The sequence below is a fragment of the Colobus angolensis genome, unplaced genomic scaffold (genome assembly GCF_000951035.1).
Source record: "Colobus angolensis palliatus isolate OR3802 unplaced genomic scaffold, Cang.pa_1.0 Scaffold283, whole genome shotgun sequence".
Taxonomy (NCBI): domain Eukaryota; kingdom Metazoa; phylum Chordata; class Mammalia; order Primates; family Cercopithecidae; genus Colobus; species Colobus angolensis.
The window spans coordinates 1,574,650-1,588,854 of record NW_012116077.1 but is presented as its reverse complement, the minus strand read 5'-3'; the positions used below and the strand labels follow the sequence as shown (position 1 = coordinate 1,588,854).

General features: G+C 43.1%; 1 protein-coding gene across 1 annotated transcript in view; it reads right to left on the bottom strand.

Moving 5' to 3' along the window:
* Positions 1–11,677: 11,677 nt before the first annotated feature.
* Positions 11,678–14,205, bottom strand: part of SAGE1 (sarcoma antigen 1) — a 15,023-nt gene continuing 12,495 nt past the window's right edge. Inside the window, 5 exon segments of the mRNA XM_011948802.1 lie at positions 11,678–11,940; positions 12,324–12,417; positions 12,775–13,149; positions 13,396–13,536; positions 13,784–13,927. Coding sequence (XP_011804192.1) covers positions 11,841–11,940; positions 12,324–12,417; positions 12,775–13,149; positions 13,396–13,536; positions 13,784–13,927 — 854 coding nt within the window. The 3' untranslated portion in view covers positions 11,678–11,840.

Genomic DNA, 14,205 nt, shown 5'->3' with positions numbered 1-14,205 from the left:
TAAATTTCATCTCCACTCCTCATGGAGGCCACAATCCTCCCACAAGATTAATAGGACTAATCAAACTTTAAGACAGACCCTGGCAAAACTGTGCCAACTTTTGAGTCTTGGTACATTCTGTTGCCTATAGCCATCATGAGAATACAAGTGGCACCTAAAGAAAAGACAAAACTTAGTCCGTGTGAGATGACTTCTGGGAGACACTTCCTTACCTTAGACCTATTAATCAAACTAGAAATCCAGTCTACTACAATATAATCAAAATCTGAGCCAGGGGCCAGGTGCAGTGATTCACATCTGTACTTTCACCACTTTGGGAGATCGAGGCGGGCGGATCACTTGAGGTCAGGAGTTCAAGACCAGCCCAGGCAATATGGTGAAACACCCAAAATACAAAAATGAGCCGGGCATGGTGGCCATCCTGTAATCCCAGTTACTCGGGTGGCTGAGGCAGGAGAATCGTGGAGGTTGTAGTAAGCCGAGATTGCACCACTAGACTCCAGCCTGGGTGACAGAGCAACAGTCTGATGTCAAAAACAAACAAACAAACAAAACAAAACAAAACAAAAAACTAACCTGGGTACAGTAAGCTATCCAGGGGTATGGCAATGCAGCGCTGCCCTCACCTGGACAAGTGAAAAATATCCCCCAAATCCTACCTGCAGACAGGGTCCTATTAAAAACTTGGAAGGAAGGCCCCCTGGCAGATCCACTTCTTCCCAAATGGAGGGGACCTTAGTAAGTACTACTAACCACCCCAATGGCTGTCGAGCTGCAAGGAATAGCCAGTTGGGTTCACATGATCAGAATTCAGCTTTGCAATAAACCTTCACAGGAACCAGAGGAAGCTACTAATTATACCTGCCAGCCCATAGAGGCTCTGAAGTTTCTATTCAAGAACACAATTCCAGATAAAGATAATCTGGAAGACAGGTAACGTCTTCATTTTCTTGGTACTTGACTGCCATACTCTGATGGCTTTTAGAGACACTGGGCTGTCTGCAGGGGAAGTAATTAACCATACTGTTAGTCTATTAAACTTAACTCAGGCTTGGGCATGGTGGCTCACGCCTGTAATCTTAACACTTTGGGAGGCCGAGGCGAGTGGATCAGCTGAGGTCAGGAGTTCGACACCAGCCTGACCAACATGGTGAATCCCCGTCTCTACTAAAATTACAAAATTAGCCAGGCGTGGTGTCGCATGCTTCTATCCCAGCTACTTGGGAAGCTGAGGCAGAGAATGGCTTGAACTCAGGAGGTAGAGGTTGCAGCGAGGCGAGTTTGTGCCATTGCACTCCAGCCTGGGCAACAAGAGTGAAACTCCTTCTCAAACAAAACAAAACAATGCAAAACAAACACACACACACACACACACACACACACACACACACACACACAAGAAAAAAAAACTTAACTCAGCCTTGTTGATTTTTCGTAACTACCAAAGGTTGGGGATATGCCAGACCTGGGCCCTTAGAAGACTGGTCTGGCATCCCAGCACATCTCCAGGGACAAACTCGCTGGCCCACAGAATGGGGATATCAGGCCCAACAGTCAATACAAAGGGATTTTATTGGGTCAGGTCCTGGGGTCCTTAAGCTTGTCCTCTTAATTATCAGCAGTAGTTCAAATATCCCAAAGGGAAAAATTGCTTTCTTACATACCTTTTATTCAGAGCAATTCCCCTTCTGCCTTTACATTAATCATGGCAGTTCTGCCACTTTCGTAGAACTCCAAGAGAGTCAGTGTAGCTGAACCTTTATCACTGTCACATATTTTAGTCAATACCTCTACAGGAATTAAACTACTAATAAATGGACACCTCACCCAGACAACCAATTTTTTGCTCTATTATGTCCCCGGGCTGGCACCACCTGTATTTCATATCAACCAAACTACAACCTCTCGTTTTTGCTGAGGCCATCCTCTCTCGGGAAACCCTTATCTCAATACATCCCCGATAACTATGTCCTTTGGTGGAACCCTAAAGGGGAACTTTATTTAAAGAACTTATTAATGCCACCATCCAACTCTACTATTCATTAATAGACCCAGTAACCACTGCCAATTTATCTGTACAAAACCTTTCACTTATAGGCCAGAAAATAGGAGACCCCCTTTTATAGAACCTCCACTGCATTGACCACTTTAATGCAAAATACTTTTGCATCAGAAATTTCACCATCACAAAAAAATTGGGGGTTTTGTGGATCTTCAGCATATCTACAATTACCTCTACTGTGGAAGGGGCGATGCTCCATCGCTTACATTTCCCCTTATCTAACTTTCACATGGGCTAACACATCTCTCTCTGTCCCCATGTACCAACATAGCAAGATTCACCTCCGAGCAAGACCCTATATACCCTAAACTTCAGTACTGCCCTGTCTATAGGGATTATCAGGGTCAGTTATAGGAGGTGGAGCTTTGGGAATCCAGCATAAACTGTTGTAGGAGATCACGGTGGCTCTCCAACAAATGGAAGAGGGCCTCACTGGACTTCAACAACAGCTAGACTCCCTGGCCAGTATAGTCCTACAAAACCGAAAAGCCTTACATCTTCTCACAGCTGGACAAAGAGAAACATGTTTTTATTTGAAAGAGGAATGCTCTTTCTACATCAATCAGTCTGGTTTAGTCCAAGAAAATATTAAAAATATCATTACCCAGGCAAACAAAATTAACACTTTAGGAACTTTCATGGGAATTTGGAAGCAATAGCTATTGTCTGCCTTGCACCCTTTAATAGTGCCAGTCATTAACATACTTTTAGCTTTAACTTTTGGTCCAACTTTGTTTATAATGCTGATATCTTACTCTCCTGCTTACAGTGACTTTAAGTCCACATGATGGTTTCACAAGGCTTTCAACCTTGGGCTGCTAATGAGCTATCTCACGTCTTGCCCACTAGTCCCGTGAACAACATGGTTCACACAGCGTTAGATCAGGCAGGAAGAGACTTTAGGGCCCAGGTTAGGCAGGGAAAACCCCACACTCAGCAGGAAGCAGCTTTAGAAGAAATGACCTAGCCCCTCAATCTCCCATATGATTATAGACCCTAAGATCTCTTAGGGGAAAATTGAGGCAGGGTAGGCAGTCAACGAAGTGACCATGTCCTTGGCACGCAGCAACCGTGGGGATTGTACAGTCAACAAAATAAGCCTCCGCATGCACATTGTAGTTAAGCTCATTCAAGCACAGCTATCTTCAGTAGGGAATTTCCTCTGTAGAGAGCATGCGCACTTTGATTTTACCTGTCCTCAAACTGACCCTTTGCTCATTATAACAGTAAAAACCACACCCCTGGGTGGAGATTTAAGATGCTAATGAGATATGTGATGTATCAACACGCATGGGTAGCTACTGGGCATGTGGACCCAGAGGACCACCCAGAACATGCTTCCTAGTAACAGTTCTTCCCACCTCCTTCTGAATAATCATGTAAGACTCCCATAAAGTGAGTTTCCCCAGTAATAATCAATGCTGTCTCATCCTTATGACCAGCCAGCCCTGAATCCTCTCTGTCTCTCTCAGGGTGTATTCTCTTAACTTTCAAAATATCCTTTTTCCTTTGTAATAAATTTCTCCGTGCTGCATCTCCTTTCCTGTGTGCCTCTTGTTTAATTTCATTTAAACTACGAAAACAAGAACCAATGTCTCAGAACAGCCGTCAACAACACTCCAAAATATTCTACCACTTTTGTTGATTTTTATCACCTTCTGCAAACCATTGTCTATTAAGCTATGAGTCTGCATATATATACCATAAAACACTTCTATTTTGGAAAAGCATCGTGCTGGAACAGGAAATCCTCATGTTTCCAAATTCTATTTCAATTCTTCCAACTGTGATCCCCCTTTTTTTGGGTTTCATACATCTGATTCTGTCACATTACTGCTAAAAAGTATTCACAAAGAACCAGATAAAGACAAACGTTATTTGGAATAAACGATCCAGTCAGGATGAATCCACTCTCTGTTAGTTGTTAGCGTATTTTCTTATATCCATTTTTTTTTTTTTTTTTGAGAGAGGGACTCGCTCTGTTGCCCAGGCTGGAATGTACTAGTGGGATGTGGGATGACATCCCACTGCACCTTTGATCTCCTGAGCTCAAACGGTCTTACTACCTCAGCCTCCTGAGTAGTTAGGGACACAGCTGTGCACCACCCCACACAGCTAATTTTCATATCTTTTGTAGAGATGGGGTCTTGCTATGTTACCCAGGCTGGTCTCATACTCCTGGGCTCAAGTAATCCTCCTGCCTTAGATTCCCAAATTGCTGGGATTATAGGCGTGAGACACTGTGCTCAGCCATACACCCACCTTTTAAAAAATCTCTGGTCATGATATGAATATGTTAGAATTTGCATGCTGTTCTTGGTCTTGTCCATATTCTATCTATTAAAGCCTCTTCTGTTTTATTAGCCCAAACTTATGACTACGTGTTTCTGAAATATCTAACACTTCCCTTCAATTTCTTCTTACCATTTCAGAAAGTTTCCTTAGTTTTCAGTGGATTTGAGGGTAACTATATTCTAATAATGTCAATGATAGGAAAACACTTATCTTGAGCAGCTGCAATACTTTTTCTAGTCAACCTCATAACTGAATGACTCCCATAATTTTGATAAATTTCCACATGCATTTTACTTCTTTCTTGAACATTACACCACTTACCTTCAGTGCCTTAATTGTCTAATTAATTTTAGTATAATTTACAATTATATTTACTTTTAATTAATAGAATCCATGTAGAGTAAATGTGCTCTCTAATACATAATCAAGTAATTTATATTATGGACACTTGTGTGATTTACAATATGAAGTCGTTACACAGATGTCCATAAAAATTTATATAAAGATAAAAAATAAATAATTATAAAGAGTAAAAAAGTTCACACCAGGCTTCCTATCAAATCTGACTTTCAAAAACTCTTGAAAATTAATTTTTTTAAAATGAAGGGAACACCAGTGTGATTTTCATAACTGTCTTCAGTGAATAAAGTATAAAGGTAGTTTGATAATTGCTATTTTCCTGGGAAAGAATACTATTTCAGAAAATGTTTGATATTTGATGAAATTCCATTTCTGAAAAGTCAAATATTTTAATGAATAAAATTTGCATGACGTGCCTGAGTGTTCTTTAGAATATTTTCAAAAATTGCACAGAGATATTCGTAATTAAATCAAACTATTTCTTTTTTCCACCCTGTGGCACTATGGATTGCATGAGCATAGAAAGGGAACAATTGCTAGCTTCCCTCAGAAGGAAGCAGTGGTCACACAGAAAATTGCAAGTGAGACGTTTTTAAATCAGAGGCCTGTGGCACCCACAAGTCTCCTCCACGTGCATGACGCTCAGGGCTCTGCAGGTGCAACGACAAATCTTGCCTTTATTTTAAATTTCGATATTTTGCTCATTGTGGAAGTTTTGTATTAATTTTGATCTTTAAAAAATTATGAGCCGGATGCAGTGGCACAGGCCTGTAATCCCAGAACTTTTGGAGTCCAAGGCGGGTGGATCACCTGAGGTCAGGAGTTCGAGACCAGCTTGGCCAACATGGTGAAAGCCCATCTTTATTAAAAATAGAAAAGTTAGCTGGGTGTGGTGGTGCACACCTGTAGTTCCAGCTACTCAGGAGGCTGAGGCAGCAGAATGGCTTGAACCCGGGAGGTGGAGGTTGCAGTGAGCAGAGATCACATGACTGCATTCCAGTCTGGGCAACAGAACCAGACTCTGTCTCAGAAAAGAAAAAAAAGATTATGGCAAACTACAATTCATCTTCATTACCAAGTGCCTTGTTTTCCCTCAAAATTTTGCCTCATTCATCTGAACCAAGTCCTGGCCCTACCCTGCTTGCTTCCCTGCAGACTTCTCACTGTGTGAAGCCCTGGGCCACTCCCACAGGCAGGCAGATTCTCTGCTCATTGCAACCAGAGGCACCCTGATGCGTAAGATGGTGAAATGCCAACCGTGTGAATTTTTCACCATCATCTCCCCAATGTCTAGGAAAGAACCAGCACTAGAAAACCCTCAAGGAACATTTGTTGAATGAAGGAAACATCATGACGAGTCTCTGAGGATTGTTTTAAGCTCCTGATGGGAAATGACTGGTATTCCAACAAAGTGGCTTTCAAAAGTCTTTAGAATACAGGAATTACGGAAACACACCACTCTTGTGGCCAGGGAAAGCAATCTACCCAGACAGGACTGTCAAGGCGGCAAGGAACATCAGAGATCAGTTATCCCAGGATTGTTCTTTTCCAGAGATACAAATGAGGCCCCAAGAAGGAAAAGACCCATACCAGGTCATAGGCAGCTAGAGTTGGAACAGAGTTTAAGGAGCCAAATATCCAGCCTGCCTGCTGCACAGGGCTGCTCCTTGCCCAGATCCAGGAGCCTCAAATATTTGGGGTGAGAGCCTCTCTGCTTACTGAGGGCAGTATTTCGGCAAACACACCCTCACTGGGTGCTTCCACTCTATTCTTCTAGCACAAAATACGGTTTGGCAAGTCCAGAAATGTTTGCCTCTTATTCAGTATTATACGTGAGATAAGAGCCTAAGAGCCTTATAGAGACGGAATAGTCATGTAAACATACTGTATCGACCAATTCTACATAACAACTCCCTTTTATGTAGACAGAGATATGTTTAAAATTAGATAGGTATTTAACATTATATTTGCATATATACACACATATATCTATGTGTGTGTGTGTGTGTGTGATCATGTGAATGCCTTTTTCTTTATACGTGTTTTTTAAAGATCATGAGGAACTGTTTGCTTTCATCTGGCAAGACCAGCAAAACCCTTTTTCCTTCCTACCTCAGTCTTATATTAGCTCTCTAAGTGATAGAGGCAGGAGGCAGAGAAACTCTAGGCAGACAAAGGTGGTTCTTTGGTGAAACCCCATCTTCAAGCCGAAAAACCTGGAGTGAGAACTTCTATCCCAGTTTGGCTGCTCTCTGTCAATTGTTCTTTCTGAATAATGTCTTTTTACCAATCGAATGTTGCCTTTTCCAAAACTACCTACAACCTGCCCTGCTCCCTATCCCGTGCCTATAAAGACTCCACATTCAGCCAGTAGAGAGGAGAAGTAGCTGGACATCAGGGAGAGTTGACTTCACTTCAGAGACGACGGCTGTACGTCCAGGAGAAGCAACTTGACTTCGGAGAAGTGAGGCAGAGAGGCGACTTGACTTCAGGGGAGAGCGACCTGCCCTTCCCATATGCTTTCCAGCTCCCCTCTCTGCTGAGAGCTGCTTTCATTGCACAATAAAATTCTCTGCACTCACCATCCTTCAATTCATCTGTGTGGCCTCATTCGTCTTGGGCACCAGACAAGAATTTGGTACCCACGACGTGCGGGTACCCAAAAAGGCTGTCGCAGTGGCCCTTTGCCCTTGCTGACAGAGGGCAGCCACCCCACACAATGAGGCAAAGGTACCACTGAGCTGATAACACACTGCTGTCCGTGGATAGTGGAGCTAAGAGAGCATTGCAACATGCACTCTGGGGCCTTGGGGTCGCAGGCACTCCTATCTGGATGCTGCCACAGAGCCTGGATGGAATTTGTTCCTGCCAGTGCCAAAGCAGCTGGCCAGTTCCCACACTCACTTGCCTATGTGCTCCCTCCCATGAGGGGTGCGGTGAGGCGGGCCCTAGGAAAAGGTGTTTGCTCCTGCTGGTGCCAAAGTGGCTGGGCACCCCTGTCACGAGTCCTGTGAAGGGGTCAAGAAATATCCTGCATCATAAACTTATGACCCAAACTAGTCCTTAGGGATTTTGATCTCCTTTTCTTCCAACCATGTGACATCATTACTTTGCATTGATGACATTATGCTGATTGGGCAGGACCCAGCAACTACTCTAGACACACTGGTAACACACTGACATGACAACCTAAGTATCAATTCGTACAAAAAATCAGGGGCCTTTAAACTCAGTGAAATATTTAGTGGTCAAGTGCTCAGAGGCATGTCAACATAGTACTTATCAGGTGAATAGCAACTTGGTACATCTCACCCTTCCTGTCACTCAAAGGGGATGCAAGAAATAGTGGGCCTCCTTAGTTTGTGATGGTGGTAATATGTACCTCATTGGGGTGTGCTTCTATGACTTATCTGCTAATGACTGGAAAATCTGCTACTTCTGAGTTTGGCCTAGTACAAGAAAAAGCTCTTTGAACCCACATCTATGGCTCCGATGGGGGTTCCTTATGAACAGAGTTGTCTCAAAAACAAACAATAAAAAATCTCTAGGCCTGGCTTGCTTACTATTTTTTCTTTATAATGGGCTGGCAGCACCCGTATTAGTTTTCTATTGCCACATAACAAATTACCCCAAATTGGGCAGCCTAAAACAACACACATTTATTATCCACAGCTCTGCAGATCAAGACCGGGAAGGCTCAACCGGCCTCTCTGCTGAGTGTCTCCCAAGGCCAACTCAAAATGTCAGGCCAACTGGGTGCTGATGTGGAGAATGCGGAATAATCCATTTCTAAACTTATTCAGGTTATTGCCCATTTAGATCTAGATCCTTGAGGTGGTAGGAAAGTGGCTCCCATGTTTTCGCTGGCTGTCATCCAGGGACTGCTGTAAACACCTATTGCCACCCTATATACCTTTTCAGGAGCACAGTATTATCCTGAAAGCGGGCCTACTGTGTCACATCCTTCTTGTGCTTTGACTCTCTTACCTCTTCTTCTGCTCCTTGGTAAGAAAAATGCTCTGCTTTTCAACGATTCCCCTGCCAGGTCTGGCCCACCCACACCACCTCCATGTCTCAAGGTCAACTGACTTGAGACTTTAATTATCTACCAAAATCCCACCATAGTAGTATTTGGATTAATGCTTGATTGAATATACAGGAGATGGGAATCTGGGGAATCAGACTACAGCTGTCTCAGTTCGAGCTGCTATCACAGAATACCACAGACTGGGTGACTTCATCACCAGACATTTATTTCTCATGGTTCTGGAGGCTAGAAGTCCAAGAACAGGGTGCCAGCATGCTCAAATTCTGGTGAGCATCCTCTTCCTAACTTGTAGTCAGCCACCTTGCTGTATCCTCCAATGTTGAAGAGGCATGGAAGAACAAGTTCCCTTTTCTGTAATTATAAGGGCACTAATCTCATCATAGGGACCCAAACATCGTGACTACATCTAAACCTAATTACCTTCCAAAGGCTCCACCTCCAAATATCATCCCATTGGGAGTCAGGGTTTCATCGTATGAATTCTCAGAGGACACAAATATTCAGTCCGTCTATAATGCCTGCCTACCACAAAAGCCAGAAGTGGACAGCTGTGTAGTCCTGAAGGACAGTGGTGAAGGGAAATCCTCCCAGAGGGAAGAACGTTGAGCAGTGCTCCTGTGTGGAGGAGAGATGGCCAGGCCTATGAGATATTTGGGTCTCATGAGAGTTCTCAGTAAAGGGTAACCTCAGCAGAGCAGAATTTTAATAATCTGAAGGATAAGGTACTTATTATCTAGATATTAATCAGCCTCTTTCCCCAACATTTGTGTCATAACCTCATGGGCTCACAAAGTTGCCAAGGTGACAGGGATAGAGATTATGCTTCAGTAGCATGGACTTCCATTCACCAAGGCCAACCTGGCTACAGTTGATAGAGACATGAGACAGTCAAGGATTCCCGGTGAAACCTGCCTTCAAGCCTAAAACGGCCTGAAGGTTGAAAAACCAGACTGCTGGTCCCAAATGTAACCCGCGATCCACAGGGAGAATCGCCACTGTTTGCTTGCCCTTTTCCAACTGATTCTTTCTTAATAATGGTGACACGTGTACTGGGGGAAGGATGTGGAGCCACAGGAAGTTTGCACCTAGTGCAGGGGTGGTGGTGGGGAGCCTGGTCTCTTCAGTTCCTGTGTGGTGGCCCAGAATCAATCTGTGAGATGGAGGCCTGTTAGCAGGACTCCCTCCCACTTTGCTGAGAGATATTTTTTCCTCCCTATTTTTCCTTTTCAACCAATAAATTCCGCTCTTCACCCTTCAATGTGTCTGCGAACCTAATCTTTCCTGGTCGTGTGACAAGAACTTGGTTTTAGCTGCACCACAGTCATTGCTGAGTGTACAATCTGCCAGAAACAGAGAGCAACACTGAGCCTCTTATATGACACCTGCCTGCAGAGTGATCAGCCAGCTACCAGATGGCAGATAATTACATTGGACCACTTCCACTATGGAAGGGGCAGGGCTGTGTTCTTACTCAAATAGACACTTATTCTGATTATGGATCTTCCTTCCCACCCACAGTACTCTGAGAAAAGCAACATTTGTGCACTTAGAAAAATGCCTTATTTACCATCATGGTATTCCACACAGCATCACCTCGAAAAAAGGCACTCGCTTCACAGAAAATAAAAAGTGCAGCAATGGGCCCATGCTCATAGAAATTCACTGGTCTTATTACGTATATGCCCCATCCCCCATCATTTTTTTAAGAGATGGTAGTGTTTTTCCCACCTTGTCTGGAACTCCACATCAGCCTCCCAAAGTGCCCCCCATTATCTTAAAGTGACTGGATCAACAGAACAGTGGAATGGCCTTGTGGAACTCAGTTATAGTGCTAGCTAGGTGGCAATACCTTGCAGGTCTGAGGAATTACTTTTAGGAAGCAGTGTTTGCTGTTTATCTGCATCCAACATAGTTTGCTTTCTCTCCCATAGTCAGGATTCATGGGTCCTAGAATCAAGAAGTAAAATTGGGAGTGTCTCTACTCACTTTTCACCCCAGTGGTCGACTAGCAAAAATGCTTATCTTTCTGACTTTAGGCTCTGCTGAACTAGAAGTCTTAGTTTCAAAGGAAGAAATGCTTTTGCCAAGGGACATAACAGTAATTCCATTGAGAACAGATAGATACTGTCAGCTGGCCATTTTGGTCTCTTCATCAATTTCCACCTAGAGTCAAAGGAGGGGGTCATCTACTGATTGGGGGTGATGAACTTGATGATGAAAGGGGGATTAATTGCACTACATCAGGGGCTAAAAGAGAGTATGTCTGATATGTCTAGAGAGCTTCTTAGACCTCCCGTTTTTTTTTGTTTGTTTGTTTGTTTTGAGATGGAGTGTCACTGTGCCACCCAGGCTGGAGTGCAGTGGCGTGATCTCGGCTCACTGCAACCTCCACCTCCCAGGTTCAAGCAATCCTCCTGCCTCAGCCTCCTGAGTAGCTGGGATTACAACCACGGGCCACCATGCCCGGCTACTTTTTTGTATTTTTAGTAGAGACAGGGTTTCTCCATGCTGGTCAGGCTGGTCCTGAACTCCTGACCTCGTGATTCGCCTGCCTCGGTCTCCCAAAGTGTTGGGATTACAGGAATGTGCCACTGTTCCCTGCCCCTCCCATGTTTTTTGATTACACTTAATGGAAAATTACAGCAACCCAATCCAGGCAGGATATCGAATGGTCCAGAATGTTCAGTAATGAAGGTTTGAGTCATCCTGCCAGGCCAAGCACCATGACAGGCTGACATGCTATCTCAGGGCAAAGGGAATGAAAAATAGGTAGTGAAAGAAGGCAGTTATAAATACCAGTTATAGCAATGTGAGCTGCTGCAGAAGCCAGAACTGTAATACTAAATACCTTGATGAGTTATTAACTCATATAGCTCCTCAGGTGGAAGAAGAAACCAACAAACAAGAAAAGTGCAGCTTTTACTAACAGAGATTTATTAAATTTAAACAGCTCCCTTTTTCGTACCTTTTGGAAGGGAAATCACTTTACTTCAGAATTATAGGGAGCTTCAGCAACAACCTGTTCCATCCCACAGCATATGTCCTTGTTTCTCCTTGGTCTTTGCACTAACACAATTATTTTTTTCTCATGTGCTTAACTTTTCTGAGATGGCAGTGGGAATCTATTTCTTTAAGCACCTTCTCGAGTTGCTGAATTAAGACAACTTTTTTAAACCTGAAATTAAAGAGGAATTCCATTCACCAGATGATATCTACAGGATCTATGAGATGTAAGAGGTAGAGTGGATACAAAATAGAGTTTACCATCTACATGCAAATAGAAAATGCATCCTCACGGAAAGATACAAACTAGAAAAATACAAAGTGAGTCAACTGAGGGTCCACGCACACTCCCAGATTTTGATGAATTTGGAAGGCTCCCTGGCATTGGAAAAAAGTGTTAGAATAAGATAATATCAACCTAAATGCCTGTGGAAATAGCATGAACTATGATTGAGAGCCAGAGATTAGGAGGAACAAAGCATGATTTGTTCCTGCCCCTGTCCCAAATTGGGCACAAGTGCTTAAAACAATAGCAGAGGTCCTTTTTGCACTCACCTTGCTGCTTCCTTGATGGTAAATTCAACAAATTGTCTCTTGACCTTCATAGATCCTTGTACCTCTCCAAGCAAAATGAAAATTCTTTCATAATCTGAAGATATTTTAAAAATTAGTATTTCTACAATTACGAAAATGAAATATATCTCAATCTTAGTGCATCTACTACCACAGTATACATTTTTCATGGGCTAAAATGTTACATAGTGTTTGTGTTTTGAATGCTTAAATCGCAACATCTGTATATTACTAAGGAAACTATTGTGAAAAACAAAACACTTAAGCAGACATATTAGCAATTTCCAGTGAAAATTAAGTGAAGCCATGCTAAATTATATACAGATCCAATTCAGCCAAACAATGAGCTCAAGAGGCAGCTGACTTCTGTTCTAAATCATAGAATGAGAGACTTCTCATGCTTTCACTGATAAGACATTCTTGCATTACTTACTTCGCCCAAACCTTCGAACTTCTTTCATTAATTGATATTTTATATCATCATTAATTTTCTTTGCCATGGCAGGAGATATTTGTGGTGTATTTGGCACAGTTTCCACTGAAGACATTGCTGTGACTGGTGGGTCACCGGCAGAGACACTGTAGTTTTTGGTGCCTACAGCAAATTCATTAATATCAGGTTTGTAAATCAGCTCATCGTTGCTGAGACTTGTGAAGTCGTAAGAGAAAGAACCCAATGCATTGGGTGGCATAGGATGTCCTGTCACATTTATAAGCTCTGGTGAATCAGAATTTGACAGGAGGCCATCAGGAGGGATTTGACCATTTTCCATCTCCTCCTCCTGGATATCGTGAATGACAGTAGAATCTGGAATCCAAATGAAAAAGTTGAGCTGTGAGGTAAGTGCATTATGTCACCCCCACAGTATATCCCTCTGATGCCCGGTTTCTAGGAAGTCATCTCATGAAGCAAGAGGATATACCAGGTAGCGATCCAAGACCCCTCAAACTAAGTTCAAGTAAGATAATACAACAAAACCACCTTCTTCCCTGCAGGACACTATGCAGGGATATGGAAACAAAGCAGGACAGTACAACGAATACACAAACATACACAGACCTCTGGTACTCCTGGATGAAATGCCAGCTCCTGACAGATTAATACACCCTGGTGGAACTATTGACAAGGAGTTATCAGGTGCCTGTTGGTCATTTTTCATCTTCGCCTCATGGACATTGTGAGTGGCGGTGACATCTGGAAACAAAATGAAGAGGTTGAGCTGTGAGGTAAGTGCATAATGACAACCCCACAGGAATATCCTGCTGATGCTCAGTTTCTAGGACATTATCCCACAAAGCAGGAGGATATACCAGGTGGCAATCAGAGACCCCTGAAATTGAGGCAAGCAAAGGTAATATCGCAAAACCACCTTCTTCCCTTGATGACACTATGCATGCATATGGAAATCAAGGAGGACGGTGTAAGTAGAAAACACACATACACCACAGATCCCTGGAACTCATTGCTGGAATACTAGCTCCTGCCACATTAATAAGCCCAGATAGAACATTTGACAAGACGTTACCCTGTTGTGGTTGGCCATTTTCCATCCTCGCTTCATGGACATGGTGATTGACAGTAGCATCTGGAAACCAAATAAAGAGGTCGAGCTGTGAGGTAAGTGCATTATGCCAACCACACACGTATATATCCCTCTGATGCTCAGTTTTTAGGAATTTATCACATAAAGCAAGAGGATATAGCAGGCAGTGATCTGAGGCCCCACAAATTCACCTACGAAAGACAATACAATAAAACCACAAGCTCCTGCAACATTAATAAGCTCTGTTGAAGGAGTTGACAAGACGTTATCAGGTTGGGGTTGCCCCTTTTCCATCTTCTCCTCAGGGACATTGTAAGTGA